General features: G+C 33.8%; 1 protein-coding gene across 7 annotated transcripts in view; it reads right to left on the bottom strand.

Annotated features, from left to right (window-relative positions):
* MAPK10 (mitogen-activated protein kinase 10) overlaps positions 1–19,263 on the bottom strand; it is a 315,377-nt gene that overhangs the window by 50,318 nt on the left and 245,796 nt on the right. For all 7 annotated transcript variants that reach the window (XM_058719591.1, XM_058719592.1, XM_058719590.1 and 4 more), the window contains 2 exons: positions 6,165–6,347; positions 1,204–1,328 (listed from right to left, as the gene is read on the bottom strand). In XM_058719591.1, the coding sequence (XP_058575574.1) occupies positions 1,204–1,328; positions 6,165–6,347 (308 nt within the window). The remainder of the gene's footprint in view (positions 1–1,203; positions 1,329–6,164; positions 6,348–19,263) is intronic.

Raw genomic sequence — 19,263 nt, 5'->3', positions numbered from 1 at the left:
TGAATGCTTAAGGATTGGGTTACTATGTAAAGTTTTTTTTTTTAATATTATGTCTATAATATTTAATTCTACCTAATCCTCACTCCCATCTGTTGGATCTCACTTCTCCAGTGAAGGATGAAGGGATAAGAATTATGTCAGTTTGAATCTAGCATCTCGGCATGGGCAGGTGCACAATGAAACAAAAGGAAGCTTAAACAAAGCAAAACTATGCTTAAGCAAGAAGACTGAGAGAGAAAGACACGAGAAAAGAAACAAAAAGAGTATTTCAAAGAATATTAAAAACCAATTCAAACAAAGTAATTTGAAGTTATTATGTAAAATGAGGTTAACATTTAGCAGGGATATTCTAAGAATTTGAGGAGAGTTTGATGCTTTTGGGAGAAGATAACATTGCTGACAGTAACATTTAAAAGAGGGACAAAAGGACATTCCCATCAAGAAGCCTATACAACACACATGGGCAACAACAATAACACTTTGCCTTGGTTCCACACAGAAAAGGAGAAAGGCTAAGACATAAGAAATGGTTTGGAGAGAAGAGAAGACACTGAATGGTTGAAAATAGTAAAAAAAAAAAAAAAAAAAAAAAAAAAAAGTTATGCTTCTGAGAAGATTCTTAAACTATGTCCAGATTTATAATACATATGTATAACTTACTCTGGTGGTCGATTTAGAGTCAACCTGAAATATTCTGCATTGGACTACCTAATTTTTCTTATCTAATCCATATAAGGTTTCACTAAGTCACCAATGGCCCGGGAAAAGCTCTACCTGTGAAATGTTTGTAGTGCCACTCTTGACTAATGGCAGGCATCTTATCAAGGAAAGACAGGCAACGCCACATACTCTCTGTAATGATTTCGGCTACTTAGTTTGTATCAGCACAGGCTGATAATTCAACATTAAAAAGGGAGCCCTGGAGGCGTTAACAATGTAACAAAAACAAATGGATACGTTTCATGGACAGCTAGGGCTTTTTGGACTAAATCATTATCTCTCACAGAAAATCCTGGAAAAAGAAAAGCATATAAAATATAGGTAGAAGAGAACTTCTAGAGGGGAAGGTAATAACTTTGTGACAGGAATTTTATGAAGGTGCTTTGTGTGCGCTCTTGGGTTCTAATTCTTTCCATTTTCACCACTGAACACCAGTTTCTCTGGTGCGTTTATGGAAGGAAAGTAAGTCAGTCTATGCCTTACCGCCTCCACTTCGGCAGGGTCGTACCAGACATTGATGTAAGGGTGTTGTAAGGCGTCATCCACGGATATCCTTTTTGCTGGATCAATCACTAGCATCTTTGACAATAAGTCCCTGGCTTGGCTGGCTGAAACGATGAGTGAGAGAAACAATTAGTAACATTTCGATTTTGGCAGGAAAATTTATGGGAGGGAGAGGAAATGAAGAAAATAAAGATAAACTAGCACCTCCCTTCCAAACACCAGGCAAATTCACCAAGTGATTAGGGAAATGCAAAATGAAACAATGAAATATTTTTTATGCATCAGATTTGAAAAAATTAAAGATGGCATTGTATCTACTAACACCAGGTAATTGGGTTCATGTTGGTGGGAATGTAAATTGATACATATTTTTAGTGCAAATTTGGACCATCCATTAAAATTTTAAATGTGAATACCTTATGATCTAGCAGTTCCACTTTTAGGTATACAGCCTAGAGAAACAATTGTACATGTTCATTAAAAAAGAAAAAGAAAAAAGGTGAAAGATTTATTTGATCTGAAGAGAAACCAGAGTATTACAGCCTAAGGAAACAATTGTACAAGTTCCTTAAAAAACTACAGAAAGGATGTCCACTGCAGCACTGGTTATGAAAGAAATTTTTTTTTAAACAGTCTAAATTTCCATCTATAGAATAAAAAACTGAGCTACGGTACAAAGGTACCATGGAATTGTAGCTGGCAGTTTAAGAGAATGAGGCAGTTTAAGAGAATGTACCCACATGGACGTGCTAAGTAACAAAATGAAGTTGCAGAATGATCCATAAATCATGATGCCATTTCCACAAATCTGCCCCTTCACAATAAAACAACAAATATTTCCCTCTCTCCCTATTAATATATATAAATGCGTAGAAAATGTCTGCAAAAATAATCACAAGCTGAAAATAGTAGTTACCTCTGAGGAGGGAAGAATATATACAGATATTGCTCACATAATTAAAAACAAATGCAAAAGAACGAAGTTTTTAAAAAAAGAAGCAGATAAAGTGGATGTAGGTGCTCATTTTAAAAGTTTTTCTGAAATGGAAAAAAGCATAAAGCAGTGTCTGGTGGGGGCAAGAAGGTCAGGGGTGGCTTTTTTGAGGATGGGAGAGGAGATGAGGGCTCTAACAGGAACAGAAGCTCCAAGAATAGAGGAGAGGACAGATTTTTTTTTAATTAAAAAAATTATTTTTAATGTTTATTTATTGTTGTGAGAGAGAGACAGAGTGTGAGTGGGGGAGAGGCAGAGAGAGAGACATAGAATCTGAAGCAGGCTCCAGGCCCTGAGCTGTCAGCACAGAATTGGATGTGGGGCTCAAACTCAAGAACCATGAGATCATGACGTGAACCGAAGTCGACTGCTTAATCGACTGAGCCAACCACGCACCCCAAGGAAGGGACAGATTTGAAAGAAAGAATCGGGTAGTCTCTGTAACCAAATTGGTGTAGATGATACAGTTTAGTTTATAAAATTCTAAATGTTGGGACTCCTGGGTGGTTCAGTCAGTTAAGCATCGACTCTTGATTTTTGCTCAGGTTATGATTTCACCATTCATGAGATCAAGCCACACATTGGGCTCTGCTCCAACAAAATAGAGCCTGCTTAGGATTTTCTCTCTTTCTCCCTGTCTCTGTGCCTCTTGCCTGCTCACATGTACAGAGCTCTCTCACTCGTGTGTGCTCTCTATCTCAAAATAAATAAATAAACATTCTTTAAAAAAAAAACAAAAACTAAATATCTATCTATTGTAGGTACAGTGGGAGGTGTCAGAGATGCATAAATAAATAGATAGATAAATAAATAAATAAAGTGATAATCAGTAAGTTATTTATTTAATACCAATGGTAAAAAGACAGTTTTCAATCTCTAAAAACATATAAAATTTTACAGAAAATACAGTTCCAAGCTGATTTGAAAATTTTATGATGAAAATATTCTTTTTGTTCCATGGACCCCTAATGGCCCAACAGGGCTATATTTATTTATTTTATTGATTCAAAGATGCCTTTGATTTGTAACTGATTTTGTATTGAGACGCACACATCCACCTCCTACAGATTCTCCCATCAAACCCATCCATGTTTCTGCTTTTAGAAAGGGTGGAGGTTGGAATGGACTCCTCATCAATAGGGGCATGAACTACAGGAATACCAAAGCATCTCACTAAGAAACAATGATCAATACTATTTGTAGGGAACAAAATGAGGAGGAAGAGGCTTCAATTCCTCATTTTTCACTCTTTTATTTGCAAGTAAACATCTCATGTTCTTTTTTAACAATAGTAAATTCTTCCTTCTGATTATTTTTACAGTCTTTATAATTTACTAATCTTATATGAAAATTATCATTAAATAATTATAAATACATAAACTAGTGTATCTTCGGAAAAAATAATATAATCATAGAGATTGAATTAAAAAGCCAAAACAGAGGCGCCTGGGTGGCTCAGTCGGTTGAGGATCAGACTTCGGCTCAGGTCATGATCTCGCGGTCCGTGGGCTCGAGCCCCGCGTCGGGCTCTGTGCTGACAGCTCAGAGCCTGGAGCCTGTTTCAGATTCTGTGTCTCCCTCTTTCTCTGACCCTCCCCTGTTCATGCTCTCTCTCTGTCTCAAAAATAAATAAATGTTAAAAAAAAATTAAAAAAAAAAAAGCCAAAACATAGGGGTGCCTGGGTGGCTCAGTTGGTTGAGCGTCCGACTTTGTCTCAGGTCATGATCTCACAGCTTGGGGGTTAGAGCCCTGCGTTGGGCTCTGTGCTGACAGCTCGGAGCCTGGAGCCTGCTTCAAATTCTGTGGCTCCCTCTCTCTCTCTCTCTCTGCCCCTCCCCTGTTTATGCTCTGTCTTTCTCTCTGTTAAGAATACATAAACATTAAAAAAAAAAAAGGCAAAACATAAACTCAAGAAAGTTGGAATTACATTATGAAGCATAACATTTTATTTAATTGTTTTCCTACAAGTGCTGTCATTATCTCAAATATTTCATCAGGGTTTTTATCATCTCCACATTTTTACACACAAATGTCTTCATATAAAGGGATTACTTTTGCCTGACAGGTCAATTAGCATCATAAACATATAAATTCTTCAAATCTCTATTTGGAGTATTAGCTCTTCTTCATTCTGTGTATAGGCAGGTGCTGATCTTAAAAGCAGCACATTTAGCAAGAATTTAGTCTGTTGCCATTCAGAGACTGTAGAGTCAACTAAAGGAAGAAACCCGACTGTGCAATAAAACTGTCACAAACACAGGAGCAATGCTGCACACTTAAAACCCAGGAGATAAAAGTCTGGGGATGATAAGATTCTGGAAAATAGTAGCATCACATTTTAGTTTCTCTGTCTCATTCAAGTCTGTATTAGCTATAAACTATGTCTGTAAGTTAAGTCTGTAGTTAATTAATTACCCACCCAACATTTGGGGTTAAAATTTCAAAAGCAGGGATTCTTTTTGTTTTTTGATAAATACAGTTACATTTTAAAAAATAATTATTACATTTTTTTTATGTCTGACAATTGAGTATTTACTGTGAGCCAGGCATTGTGCTAAGTGCTTGACAAAATATTTAGTCAGTTAATCCTCCCAATGATCCTAAGTTAGATACCTTCTACTTTCATTTGTTAAAGGAGGTATAGATAGATTAGATAACTTGTCCAGGTTCACACAGATATTCAGGGGCAGCATTTGAGCTCAGACAGGAAAAACATAAAATTTGTTTCAAAAATGAGGTTCTCTAAAACGGTCTAAATTAAAACAAGAAGTAGAATATTATTTATAATCTATTTTACACATTGGCAAATTTATCCCTTATCTCTAATCCTATGACTAAGGCATCATTATTCAAGTTTTGTGGGTGAAGAAACTAAGATTTGCTATTGAAGTTCATAACTGTAGACATTGTAGTAGAAAGAATTACTTATTAATGAAAGCATTTATATTGAATATAAAATGAATAGGTAAAATCTCATTTGTCACTCTAAAATGGAAAAAATGGTGGTTAAATATTCCATAAAATATAAATAAAAGAAAATGCAAACACCTGCATCTCCAAGATTTTATAACTAAAAACTTGTGTTGAAAGTGTTCTCCAGGTAATAAAAGAATTAGAACAATGATTTCAATGTATATCACTTTGGTCTTTTAGAGTTACACTGCAAAAGAATTTTAAGATTTTAAATAAGCCTCATGACATAATTAACCCATACCACTGTCACATCCTTTATAACTATCTTACCCTCTGAATATCTACACAATTCTAAAATCCTTGGCCACATGCCCTTAATAATATTTTTTTTTCTTTTAATTAATTTTTTTTAAAAAAGATCTTCTAGGGGCGCCTGGGTGGCGCAGTCGGTTAAGCGTCCGACTTCAGCCAGGTCACGATCTCGTGGTCCATGAGTTCGAGCCCCGCGTCAGGCTCTGGGCTGATGGCTCGGAGCCTGGGGCCTGTTTCCGATTCTGTGTCTCCCTCTCTCTCTGCCCCTCCCCCGTTCATGCTCTGTCTCTCTCTGTCCCAAAAATAAATAAAAAACGTTGAAAAAAAAAATTTTTTTTTTAAATAAAAAAATAAAAAAAAAATAAAAAAGATCTTCTAAAAATACTCTTTAAATTTATGGGGCACCTGGCTCAGTTGGTTAAGCAACAGACTCTTGATTTCTGCTTGGGTCATATCTCACCATTCATGAGTGCCAGCCCTATGTCAGTCTCCATGCTGACCACACAGAGCCTGCTTGAGACTCTCTCTCTCTCTCTCTCTCTCTCTGCCCCTCCCCCACTTGTTTTCTCTCACGCGCACGCACGCACTTTCTCAAAATAAACAAGCTTAAATAAATAAATACTCCTTAAATTGAGGTAGTTAAAGAGAAGTGTCTCTATCATTTGCTTCTTTAGACCATCACCCACACGGTGGTTCTGAAATTGTCCCTGGTGGACATACCTTTGAGTTTATTGTGCTCAGAGTCCGCTGGGAAGAGGGAATCTGGAAAGAGCTTGGGGAAGGTGAGTCCTGCATACTTGGGCCGATTCTCCACATAGTTTCTTACTGTGGGTTGCAATTTCTTCATGAATTCTGGGCATGGCGTTCCTAATTGCTCAATCACCTTGTTCCACTGGTCAATATCTGAGAATTGAACAGTTAAGGGCAAAAAGAAGCAGACCTACTAGGTCTTGCCTTTCACTAGTTGGGAGACTAACTGCTTCTCAAACTCCTGAGTAATCATCAACATGACTGGAGTTTTAATAAGCAAAAAAGGACAAAAATCTCAAACCAGAATTGTCAGACAATGAACCCTCTTGGAATTTTAAATTCACTTGTGGCATATATACACTTTTGGGGAATTAGCACTACTTAACAAAATAGGATATCATGAAACAGTCTTTGAGTTGTAAAGATTAAAAGGTATTTAAAAAACAGAAGAATTTCTTATATTGAGATAAACTTCTATATAACCACGTGATTTAAATGAGAAAAACGCGACAAAAATATTTTTGACGTGAAAATACCTCAATAACTTATTTCCTAAAAATGAGAAATACATAAATACTTTATAAGATGCATTTACATTGTTTTAAATTCCTTTTAAGACTTTTTTCCTCTTTTCTCTAGAAAAGAGGAAATCTCATCATCTGTTAATGTTACTAATGCATTAAATATGGGATCAGTATAATTTTTTATCATAAAAGAACTCATTATTCTTCAACAAAGAGTTAAAAAAAATTCTACTTATCAAAGTAGTTGCAGTTTCATACCTATTTTTGTTACTTCTGATAGTAGTGCGCTGCATTCCTGAATATTGCTTTCAGTGAGATATGAGCATAAATACAGGATGTTCAACTTAACAAATTTCCATCCAAGTATAAGTGTTTCAAAAGTACATTAAGCATGGGGAATTTTTGAGGAAAATATTATCCCTCTATGAAAACTAATATTCCCCAAATTAAGGATCTTTGACAGACACACTCACTGACTGAGATTTTCTTTTTCATCTGTCATTAATATTTGATATATCAGAGCCTTAAGACCTGTCAGAGCTTTGATATGTCAGAGCCTTAACCACCCATGAAAACTCTGAAGAACCAACTGGAAGAAGTTGATTTCAAACAAATGTCCTTGCCATGTGTCGATGAATGATAGAAGCCTTAGAAATTATTCTTAAATACAATAACACAGGAAGTGCTCTCTCTTACATTGTTTACTTTTCTACGACTCTGTCCTTTAGTGTTAATTAATTATTTTCTGCCAATGTAATTTGTGACAAGTCAGGGATCTAACTATAGTATTACTCTGTTGAGATTTGTAAAAACTTTGCCCCTCACTCTTCAGGAGAGTTAGACTGAAAAAGATCAGCACTCCTAACAAAAGACAAAATTAACTACATTAAACAAAAACAAATACTTAATGCAAAGTAGATAAAAGATTAAACAAAGATAATATCAAGCTAATTTGCTAATCCCCTTGTATCTCTCATATAATCTTAAGGAATAAAATTTAAATTATTACATATCCTCTCAATTACTGAAATAAAAAAATAAATGATTACGTAGTATTAAAAAAATGAAATGTGGTTGGGAAAAACCGAAGAATATTCCTTTATAAAACAGTAGGAGCAATTAAATAAGAACATGTTTCAATAAAAGTTCATCTCAGTTACTATGTGCATGAGAATATAGTAGTAAGTCAGACTCATTAGAAATAAGGGAACTAAAAGATTACAAAAGGTTAGAGTAAAAAGTTACTCTTAGACAAAAACTTATGTTAGTACTATGGACATAGGTAAGCTATAACTACTTAGACATATTTAAATAGAAAACGCCAATAATTAAAATTAAATAAATCTCCACGTTTACACTGTAAGTTATTAAAAGACGTCTACTCTTTAATACAGTTAGGTTATCATGGGCCTACAAAGCCATCATTTAATCATTGGTCACACCTCCTTAGAATTCTGAAGACTTGATGTGAAATAAAAATAAGGGCAAAGAAGCAGTCAGATTTTCCATAAATGACTCATTTAACAAAGTTGGAAAAATACTCCCAACACATATTATATTGTAGTTACATTTAGCTAGAGTAAAAAATAATTAATTGCTTGTAAAGTAGCATTCCCAATAAAATTCCATGGTATTTTTACAATAAATGTTAAGGATAGTCAAATATTCTGGAAGCTATTAAATAAGAACTGTCAAAATATTTCTTTTTACAAATCATAATTAAAGTCTATGGAAGCATTCAGTGTGCTTCCTACCTTAGATTGCTTTTTAGATGAAACACTTGCTATGGTCTTAGATGTAATGGTTTACAAAAAGAAGGGAAACAAGAATATTATTGACAATGTGCTGTTGAACATTCTAACTGCAAATGTGTGGTATAGTCATCTTTAAAAGTGTGTGCCTTTATTTTAACCATTCCATGTCAAGTTCGTTCTTCTTATAAACACTAATAGTTATATTTAAGTAGTAAGTTCTTGCTTTCCCGATGTTCACAGGATCACAAGATGAACAACTGTGCCCAACTACTCTTAGTTAACCACCTGATTTTTCTTTATAATCATAATCAGCTAAATAAAAGCCAAGATTAGAAGTCATATCTCCTGGCTCCAAGTCCAGTACTTGTTCCAAGAATTCAAGTAAGGAAAGGAGCAAGTTTGGAATTGATGTGGTAGAAATTGCTTTAATTTCACCATAAAATTGATAGTATGCTTGTCACAGGCTCAAAAAAATATCTCTGAAAAGGTATCCCTCGTCTATTAGGTCAACATATTCACACATAAAATAATTAATTTTATTAATATTTTAAATAGAAAACAAGGTGACAAATTTTAAAGGAATTTTAAAATTATCAGATTTCCACAATGATCATATTTCTAAAAGTACATCAAATATTAACTAGATTTTTATGACTATGTGTTAAAAACATGATAAATATTTTTTAAAGAAGGCCAAAATTATTTTTGTGAAAGGATTTATTTATTTTACAACACTCAAAAGTCATCATTTTTACACTGAGTTAGGATCTGAATATTTATAGATTCCTGCCTGTGCAGTTATCAAAAAAGCAATAAATACACGTATTTTATATTTTTGATCTACTATTTTAGAAATTATCATGCTTAACATAATTATCAAAGTCATTTAATACAAATGAAAAAAATGTCATCTATGAGGAACTATTTGACAATTTCTTTATCTAATTCTAAATTCACTATATGAAAAATAGTCATATTACCAAAAGTTTGATTTTATAGAGTACAATAACAAGATAATGTGCAAATAGTGACTATTACTAATTCCTTCAACAAATAATACTATAAGGGATGAATAAAACAAAGTAAGTACGGATTGTAAAGATAAGTATCTGAAATCCCAAAATTGAAAATTATTCCAGTAAATTTTATCAATTAGCTAAGAATTTACATTTCAGGTCTCCTTTTCCTTTAACTTCCTTGGTTTGGGAACCTTCTAAAACATTATCACAAACTGCCTTGAACATAATATACAAAAAAATGCCTTATCCTTCTCTGGGTATTTTGGATCGTAATTGTGAACATAATTTATTCTATGCACATTTAAGCTTTCAGAAGCTACTAAGTGGAATCATAAAGAGTTGTTTAATGGCCTCATTTCTACTATGCCTTTTAAACAGCTGTATCTTCTTTTTATGTTTTTTTCCCATCTTTGGTTACCTTCTGGTATTATGAATATGGTTTCCGGAGTTGACACCTCCATGAATTTAGACTTGCTGTCTATTCTGCCTCATAGTCAATATTTTGTGGAAAAAAAAATTTCCTAACATCTCTTTGAAATTTGAAGGATATCAGTGTTTGTCTCCAAATTCGTAACTGTATTTTTAAAGATAATTTTGCCCAAGAGACCAGTCTATTTAGAAAAGCTCCAGGAGAAGCTATTCTGTCTTGCAAGCCAACCAGCTTGCAAGCTTTGGCACTGTGTTGACAATTGTGTGGCTTTATATTACCCCTATAGGAAAGAATACTGCAATCAATCAGTAATGTCTGCAATGAATGTGCAATAAGGAAGTAGAGACATACATGCCATTTGTTAGGTGTCATGATATAAAACTGTGGCTCCCAACTTTGAATTTTTATAATATAGGGAACTTATAAAATATAGATCCCTTCCCTTTCCATGTTGATCTACAAGATTCTGAGTCCACAGATCTAGCATGCTATTTAAAAATATCAATAGTAATTGCAATCCAGATGGCCCTTGGACTATATTTTGAGAAATACTAGTGTAGAATGTACTAAAAGTCTCTTACAAATTACTAACTCCAGACTTAAGAATACAGTACTAACATATTTCACTTTAATGCACAAATTAGAACAAGGTCGATTTCAACAAAAGATGAATCCAGACCTATTTGCTATGGAAAATGTAGGGGTTATTCACCTGGAAAAACTTCAGTGAAAGAAAAATGCTGACATTTATCCCTCTTCCTCATGTCACTGTCTTGAAAAGATGATAGGAAATTACAGCAAGTGGTATACACAGTCTCCCAGCAGAGGGAGAGGGGTTCTGCCCATCATCATCTAAGGAAGGATGAAAACGATATGTTGCTATCACCCATGGGGTGCTGCTCATAAAGAGTACAAAAGCTATTCAATATAAGATTCAAAATATAGACTGTTTAATTCAATAATTACTCTATTTCTCTACCATAAAATTTGCCCTCAAAAGAACTCTTACTACTTAGGACAATTTTAAAGACGAGAATAGAAATATATATAAACACATATGACGTAGTTCTGGATCCAGATTTTCATGGTTATGTCTTGAGCTGTTTTATTACTTAAAATTCTTTTCACGCTTTTTTAATTTGAAAATGTTCTTTTTCTCTCAAAAGTCCCCCTCCAACTCTAGTAACACGAAATATGAATAAGTGACTTAATGCACAATAGTAACTAACATTTGTTTTCATTATAAATGGGTACAGGAAGAAGAAATATTATGAGCCAAAATGCATTAAAAACCTCAAAGCTAACCATTTGAGTAAAGGCTATTTGTTCCCTGGCAGCAGGCCGTGAATGGAATACCATAGGACACAGAACACCCAAAGGCTGATATCTGAAGCATGATATATATGGATTTCAGCATAGTCCATTTTGTCTTATAAGTGTATTTATTACTGTAATCTGTATTTCCCTTACAAAGCAAAAAATGAAGAGACATTTCACATATAAGCAAATCCAATCTATATTAATACGTTGTCACAACAGTTGAATATTTATTAAGCTATTGAAGGTTTATCTTTGGGGACTCTCATTTGCACAAATCCCTTATAAGACTCTGTACCTAATTTGATATTTGTAATATAAATAAATTATTGTTTTTACAAAACACCTTCCTCAAGCTACAATATCCTGGCCTCATAAAGGCTGGATCTGACACTATCTACAGTTTGAAACTGGTAAGAGATCTTGGAGATAATTTGGCTTCTATACTTTATAGCTGAAAAATAGAGCTGAAAAAAGAACTTTTAAAAATGTTAAATATAATGGCTTTAAATTTTTTTTAATGTTTATTGTTGAGAGAGAGACAGAGAGTGAGCATGAGTAGGGGAGGGGCAGAGAGAGAGGGAAACACAGAATCCAAAGCAGGCTCCAGGCTCTGAGCTGTCAGCACAGAGCCTGATGTGGGGCTTGAACTAACGAATTGTGAGATCATGATCTGAGTGAGTTGAAGTTGGACCCTTAACTGACAGAGCTACCCAGGTGTCTTCAGACAAAGGTGGTAATAAAACAACTCCTAACACTAAACAGAAATATAAAATTCTATTTAAGGAGAGTTTTGGAAAACTGTAGTCTCTTATTTGAGACCCTTTGATTAAATCCATTTCTGGGTATAACACTACATATAACAAAAGGGAGATTAAGAAGGGACAATCAGGTTTATATGAGATCAAGAAACCAATGCCACTTAAGGCACACTTGACAAAACATTTTATGTTTAAAGTTAAAAAACAAAAGGAGACTATCTCTGCCCCCATCCTAGTACTTTGACCCTCTTATTCCTATTTATAATCCCTTCAATACAGTGCCTTTTATCAGAAATCTCATGACAACAAGGATTTCAGTCAGTTTGTTTACTGATATATCTCTGGAGACAAAAAGTGCCCAGCACGTATTTAGCAATATTTGTTGAATAAGTGAATGTCTACTTGAAGTTCAACCAGAGTTTTATAATGGAGATAATGTAAAGAATAGGACACTGAAAATATTTTAAAAAATGAAAACAGAAATTCCAAGAAAAGAAAAGAAAAAAATAAAGGAAAGAAAATAAATTTATACTTAATTACATGGTAGAGAAACAGCAAATAACGAAAGATCAAGGAAAAAATCCTAAATGAAGGCAGAGAGAAAGGACAGACTATATTCAAATATGACTATCAAATGGACAGCTAATTATTCACCAGCAATATTGGAAACAAAAAGCCAGGAGAAGAGTATCTTTAAAATGCCAAAAGAAAACAACTTACTAATCTGTAATTCTGTATCCAAAAAAACTATCTTTTAAGTAAGGGAAACTCAAAAAAAAAAAAAAAAGTTTCATCATCAAAGACTTTTACTAAAGGACTTTCAAAGGGTGTTCTTTAGGAGTGAGAAAATGATCTCAAAATATATCACATCAATAAGAGAAAGGATAAAAACTATATGATCATATCAATAGGCACAGAAAAGCATTTGACAAAGTTCAATATCCATTCATGACAAAAACCCTCAACAAAATAGATTTAGAGGGAACACACCTCAACATAATAAAGGCCATATATGAAAGACTCACAGCTAATATATCCTCAATGGGGAAAAAGTGAGAGCTTTTCCCCTAAGGTCAGAAACAAGACAAGAATGTCCACTCTCATCACCTTTATTCAACATAGTACTGGAAGTCCTAGCTGCAGTAATCAAACAAAAAGAAATAAAAGGCATCCAGATTAGTAAAGAAGAAGTAAGACTTTCACTATTTGCAGATAACAGGACACTATAAATAGAAAACCTGAAAGACTCCACCAAAAAAACTACTAGAACTGACAAATGGATTCAGTAGTAAAGTCACAGGATAGAAAATCAATGTACAGAAATCTGTACAGTGAGCAGAAATCACTAAAAATGAGCAGCAGAAAGAGAAATTAAGAAAATAATCCCATTTACAACTGCACCAAAAATAATAAACTACCTAGGAACAAACCTAACTAAAGAGGTGAAAGACCTATACTCTGAAAACTATAAAACACTAATGAAAGAAAATGAAGATAATGCAAAGAAATAAAAAGACATTTCATGCTCATGGACTGGAAGAACAAATATTGTTAAAATGTTTATACTACCTAAAGCAATCTACAGATTTAATGTAATTCCTATCAAAATACCAAGAGTATTGGGGCGCCTGGGTGGCGCAGTCGGTTAAGCGTCCGACTTCAGCCAGGTCACGATCTCGCGGTCCGTGAGTTCGAGCCCCGCGTCAGGCTCTGGGCTGATGGCTCGGAGCCTGGAGCCTGTTTCCGATTCTGTGTCTCCCTCTCTCTCTGCCCCTCCCCCGTTCATGCTCTGTCTCTCTCTGTCCCAAAAATAAATAAAAAACGTTGAAAAAAAAAATTAAAAAAAAAAAAAATACCAAGAGTATTTTTCACAGAACTGGAACAAATAATCCTAAAATCTGTATGGAACCACAAAAGACCCCAAATGGCCAAAGCAATCCTGAAGAAGAAAAAAACAAAACTGAAGGTATCATAATTCCAGACTTCAAGTTATACTACAAAGCTGTAGTAATCAAAGCAGTATGGTACCAGCACAAAAATAGACACATAGATCAACAGAACATAATAGAAAACTAGAAATAGGGCATCTGGTGTCTCAGTTGATTGGGCATCTGACTCTTGATTTCCAGGTCACGATTCTCATGGTTGTGAGTTTGAGCCCTGCATGGGGCTCTGCACTGACAGCACAAGGTCGGCTTGGGATTCTCTCTCCCTTGTCTTTCTCTCTGCCCCTTCACTGCTCTCCTGTTCTCTCTCTCTCAAAAATAAATACATAAATATTAAAAAAGTAAAATCCAGAAATAAATCCACAATTATATGGTCAATTTGAAAAAAGAGGAAAGAATATGCAATGAGGAAAGGACAGTTTCTTCAACAAATGGTATTGGGAAAACTGGACAGCCACATGCAAAAGAGTGAAACTAGATCACTTTCTTACACAGCACACAAAAATAAATTCAAGATGGACCGAAGAGCTAAATGTGAGACCTGAAATCATAAAAATCCTAGAGGAGAGCACAGGCAGTAATGTCTGTGATATCAACCATAGCAACATTTTTCTAGATATGTCTCCCAAATCAAGGGAAATAAAAGCAAAAATAAATTATTAAAACTACATCAAAATGAAAGTCTTCTCACAGCAAAGGAAACAATCAACAAAACTAAAAGGCAACTACTGAATGGAAGAAGATATTTGCAAATGACACATCTGATGAAGGGTTTGTACCCCAAATACATAAAGAACTGATATAATTCAACACTCAAAAACAAATAATCCAACTTAAAAACAGGAAGAAGAAATGAACAGACATTTTTCCAAAGAAGATACATAGATGACCAACAGACACATGAAAAGATGCTCAACATCACTAATCATCAGGGAAATGCAAATCATAACTACAATGAGATATCACCTCATACCTGTCAGAATGGCTAAAATCAACAACACAAGAAACAAGTGTTGGTGAGGATGTACAGAAATGGGAATTCTCATGCACTGTTGGTGAGAATGCAAAATGGTACAGCCTCTGTGAAAAACAGTAATGAGTTTCCTCAAAAAGTTAAAAATATAACTATTCTATGATCCAGTAATTGCACTACTAGGTATTTACCAAAAAAATAAAAATAATAATTCAAACAGATACATGCACCCCTATGTTTATTATAGCATGATTTACAATGGCCAAATTATGGTAGCAGCCCAAATATTAATTCATAGATGAATGGATAAGTAAGTGGTGTATACAATGTAATATTATTCAGCTATTAAAAAGAATGAAATCTTCCCATTTGCAATGACATGGATAGAGCTAGAGAGGATAATGCTAAGCGAAATAAGTCAGTCAGAGAGTCAAATATGATTTCATTCATATGTGGAATTTAGAAAAACAAATGAGCAAAGGGAAAAAAGAGAGGGAGACAAACCAAGAAACAAATCCTTAACTATAGAGAACACACTCATGGTTATCAGAGGGGAGGTGGGTGAGGGGATGGGTGAAATAGGTGATGGGGATTAAAGAGTACACAAATCATGAAGAGCACTGAGTAATGTATAGAATTTTTGAATCACTATATTATACACTGAAACTAATAGAACACTGTTGATTCTACTGGAATTAAAATTTAAAAACTCAATAAAGGTTTAAAAAAAAAGAAAGAAATTAGAAAAACAGATTGTCCTGGTGTATTTAAAATTGATTCTTTTTCCCTCCCCACTATAGGAAAAATGAGGTGATCTTTCTCTCATATTTTCTGTAGGAACCTGATCAAGTTCCTGGAGGTAAATCTAACAATGTTGTGGTTCCATGCGACTGACTCTCCCTGGAGTTTTTAAATCTGAGAGTTGTCCACGCTGAGTTTCTAGAAGCTTGTCAATTATAGTTCAGATTTTTCTACCCTTGACATGAAACCCTATATTAGCCTGTTTCTCTAACGGTTGGGAGCAGTAGTTTTCTCTATGTCTTCCCCTCCCTTACAGATCAAAGAGTGTTGATGATTTTCAGTCTATTTAGCCTTTTTACATCTTGTTAGGATGAAGTGACTACTTCCAAGCTTCTTAAATGTGGAACTGGAAACCAGAGGTGTATTTTATTTGATTTAATATTACTGTAACAGGCATTATATTCATATTTTTATTTACATGTAAATTGTTGTCGATGTGGAAGAACAAAGCTGATTTTTAATGTTGAAAAAAGGAAAATAATCTTAAAATAAAGGGCCAAATTGCAAGAAGTAGTGATAAGCCAAGAAAATTATAGAATTCTTTCATATCAAGGTGAATCTAAACAAATTCTAACTGTGTGCAATAATATTATAATATTGTCAATGTATGAGGCTAAAGAAAAAGAAGTAAACACTGGGTATATTTAAGTTGGTACAGTAATGATCTAAATTAGTTTGTGCTAAGATCCTTGAGTGTTCAGGAGAAAGAAAAAAAATTATCTAAATTAAAATAGCCAATTCTCGGGGCGCCTGGGTGGCTCAGTCGGTTAAGCGTGCAACTTCGGCTCAGGTCATGATCTCACAGTTGGTGGATTCGAGCCCCGCGTTGGGCTCTGTGCTGACAGCTCAGAGCCTGGAGCCTGTTTCAAATTCTGTGTCTCCCTCTCTCTCTGACCCTCCCCCACTAGTGCTCTGTCTCCGTCTCAAAAATAAATAAACATTTAAAAAAAATTTAAATAGCCAATTCTCCACATATTGATCTATAGACTTAACACAGTTTCAGTATAAATACCAATAGAAATCTTAGCAAGCCAATTCTAAAATGTTTATGGAAAATCAATGATTCATTAATAGCTAAGATACTTCTGAAGAAAACAATAAAGGTGAGGTTTACCTTACCTGATATAAGTACACAATAAACATTTGTATTAAGAAAGGGTAATAGTGATACAAAATAGACAAACAGTCCAGTGAACAGAATATAGAGCCCAGCATCCCAGAATACCCCTTCCCTCAATATGTGGAAATTTGAGAGAGACAGCATTATAGACAAGTAAAGAAAGAATAAGCTAGTCAGTAAGTGGAACTGAAATAAAATAAATTAGATCTCTCTTTAACATCATACACAAAAATAAATTCCAAGTGAACTAAAGGCTTAAATGTAAAAGATTAAACTTTAAAACATTCATAGTAAAGTTACAAGAGAATATAAAGGCATCAAAGGATTCTTAAGACCTAAAAATGCATGAACTATGAAAATAAAAGTAGTCCAGTGAATTTACTCTCCTACAAATAGGCTTTGGATTATCCATTTTTTGTTTTTGCTTTTACTTTTATAAACAATGAAGCTATGAATATATTCAGAGACTGGACTACTTTACAGCAATGAAAATGAACTGATGAATTAACATGAAAAAATCTCAAAACTACAATGTTAACTTCAAAAAAAACAAGTAGCAAAAATAATGTGACTTGTACCATATGTAAAACACATAAAGCTAAACCATATGTTGTTTAGGGATAAATTTACGTGTGGTAAAAAATATAAGGAAAGTCAAGAAGACTGTAAAAACATATATTTAGGATGTGATGACCTCCAGGGAGAAAGGAGGAAATGACAGGGAGAAGCACACAAAGACATTCAAAGTTCTATTTTTTAATCTGAGTAGAAGTATATATGTGTTCATTTTATTAATCTTATCCAAAAGCTATATATTTAATATTAATTCACTCATTTAATATAAAATATTTTTTTAATTTTTACAGTAAATATTTCTGCTGTGATGAAATTCTTTAAATTTCCCAGAGGCATCTCAGTAGTTGAGTTCTGATTCTTCTACAGTTAAAAACATTTGATTTGAATAAAATTCAATTAATATATATTAAAATACATTTAACAATTAAGTGGCATGTAAATATACAACATTTTAAGAACTGCTTTTAGGGGTGCCTGGGTGACTCAGTCGGTGAAGTGTCCTACTTCAAATCAGGTCATGACCTCACCGTTAGTGAGTTCCAGACCCATATGGGGCTCTGTGCTGTCAGTAGAAAGCCTGCTTCAGATCCTCTGTCCCCCTCTCTCTCTGTCCCTCCCCCGCTTGCATGTGAGCGCACATGCCTCTCTCTCTGTCTCTCTCAAAAGTAAACATTAAAAAAAAAGAACTGCTTTTAGCTATCTAAATTTCTCAATGCTAAAAATAATGTGTTGAACTCTTTTAGAAATAAAAGGTAAAGGGTATAAGGCCTTATTAATATCTTAAGTTTTGCTGTTGAATTGATTTATAAAAGAAGATTTGTATGACTCATATCACAAGGACTTTTAGCATTTATTTTGAGAATGCCTTCACATAAGTGAGGATATGTTGATTAAAATAATACGACTTCTAATGATGGATTGTATAGATGTATAATATACATATTGTATACTACTAACTCCATTTTAAAGGTTCTATTTAGCTAATAAACTTAGACATAATTTTATTATTCTTTATATAACTTATTTCTAATAATAGAGAATTTAAAAAATAATTTGTCTTGCATTTTAAGAGTTTATGATATTCAGTTCATAATTTGTTTGCTTGAAAAAGACTGATTTAAACTTAAACCAACATGTTTGAAATCACTAAAAGACCACCTCTTACACTCAGAGGGGCCACTTTAGAAAATAATTAGCATTTATCCTTCAGGAATGTTAACGCTATAAGAAGAAATCCAGAAATAACTCAATATAAAAATACCAAGCTCAGACATTGAAAGGGCATCCCATATGAGACTTTAACATCAGTAGCAGCCTAAAGCTTTACTTATAAGGGATATTTTTATTATAAAATTTATTGTAAAATTGGTTTATATACACAATGGAATACTACTTGGCAATGAGAAAGAAGGAAAAACTTATAAGGGATCTTAATACCCAAGTTGGAAATGATATCCAAGCAACTTCTCCCAAGAAATGGATTCTAAGAACTGTTAATCTGTACTTAATAACTCAGTTGTGGAAATCTGATTTGATCTTTAAATGGAAAATGTAAGGAAAGTAATGAAAATCAATCATTTTAATTTAGAGGTGGGAAATATTTGTTTCAGTCATTGATTATTCTACCACAATGAACTTCTGAAAAAGCAGAATACAAAGTCAACAGATTGAGTTCATTTTAATTAAATGCCTAAAATTAGCCAAAACTTAAGAACTGTTTCATGTTCATGTCCGAAGACCAAAGTAAAGTTTAAAATCCTTTGGAATTAAAGAAACCCTGTTTTTTTTTTTTTTTTAGAAATCTGAAGGAATTTAGTTTTTATCAGGCCAACTTACTTTTAAACAGCA

The sequence above is a fragment of the Neofelis nebulosa genome, chromosome 3 (assembly GCF_028018385.1).
Source record: "Neofelis nebulosa isolate mNeoNeb1 chromosome 3, mNeoNeb1.pri, whole genome shotgun sequence".
NCBI lineage: Eukaryota > Metazoa > Chordata > Mammalia > Carnivora > Felidae > Neofelis > Neofelis nebulosa.
Note: the sequence above shows the minus strand (reverse complement) of the source record. Positions and strands in the feature narration are given on the sequence as shown.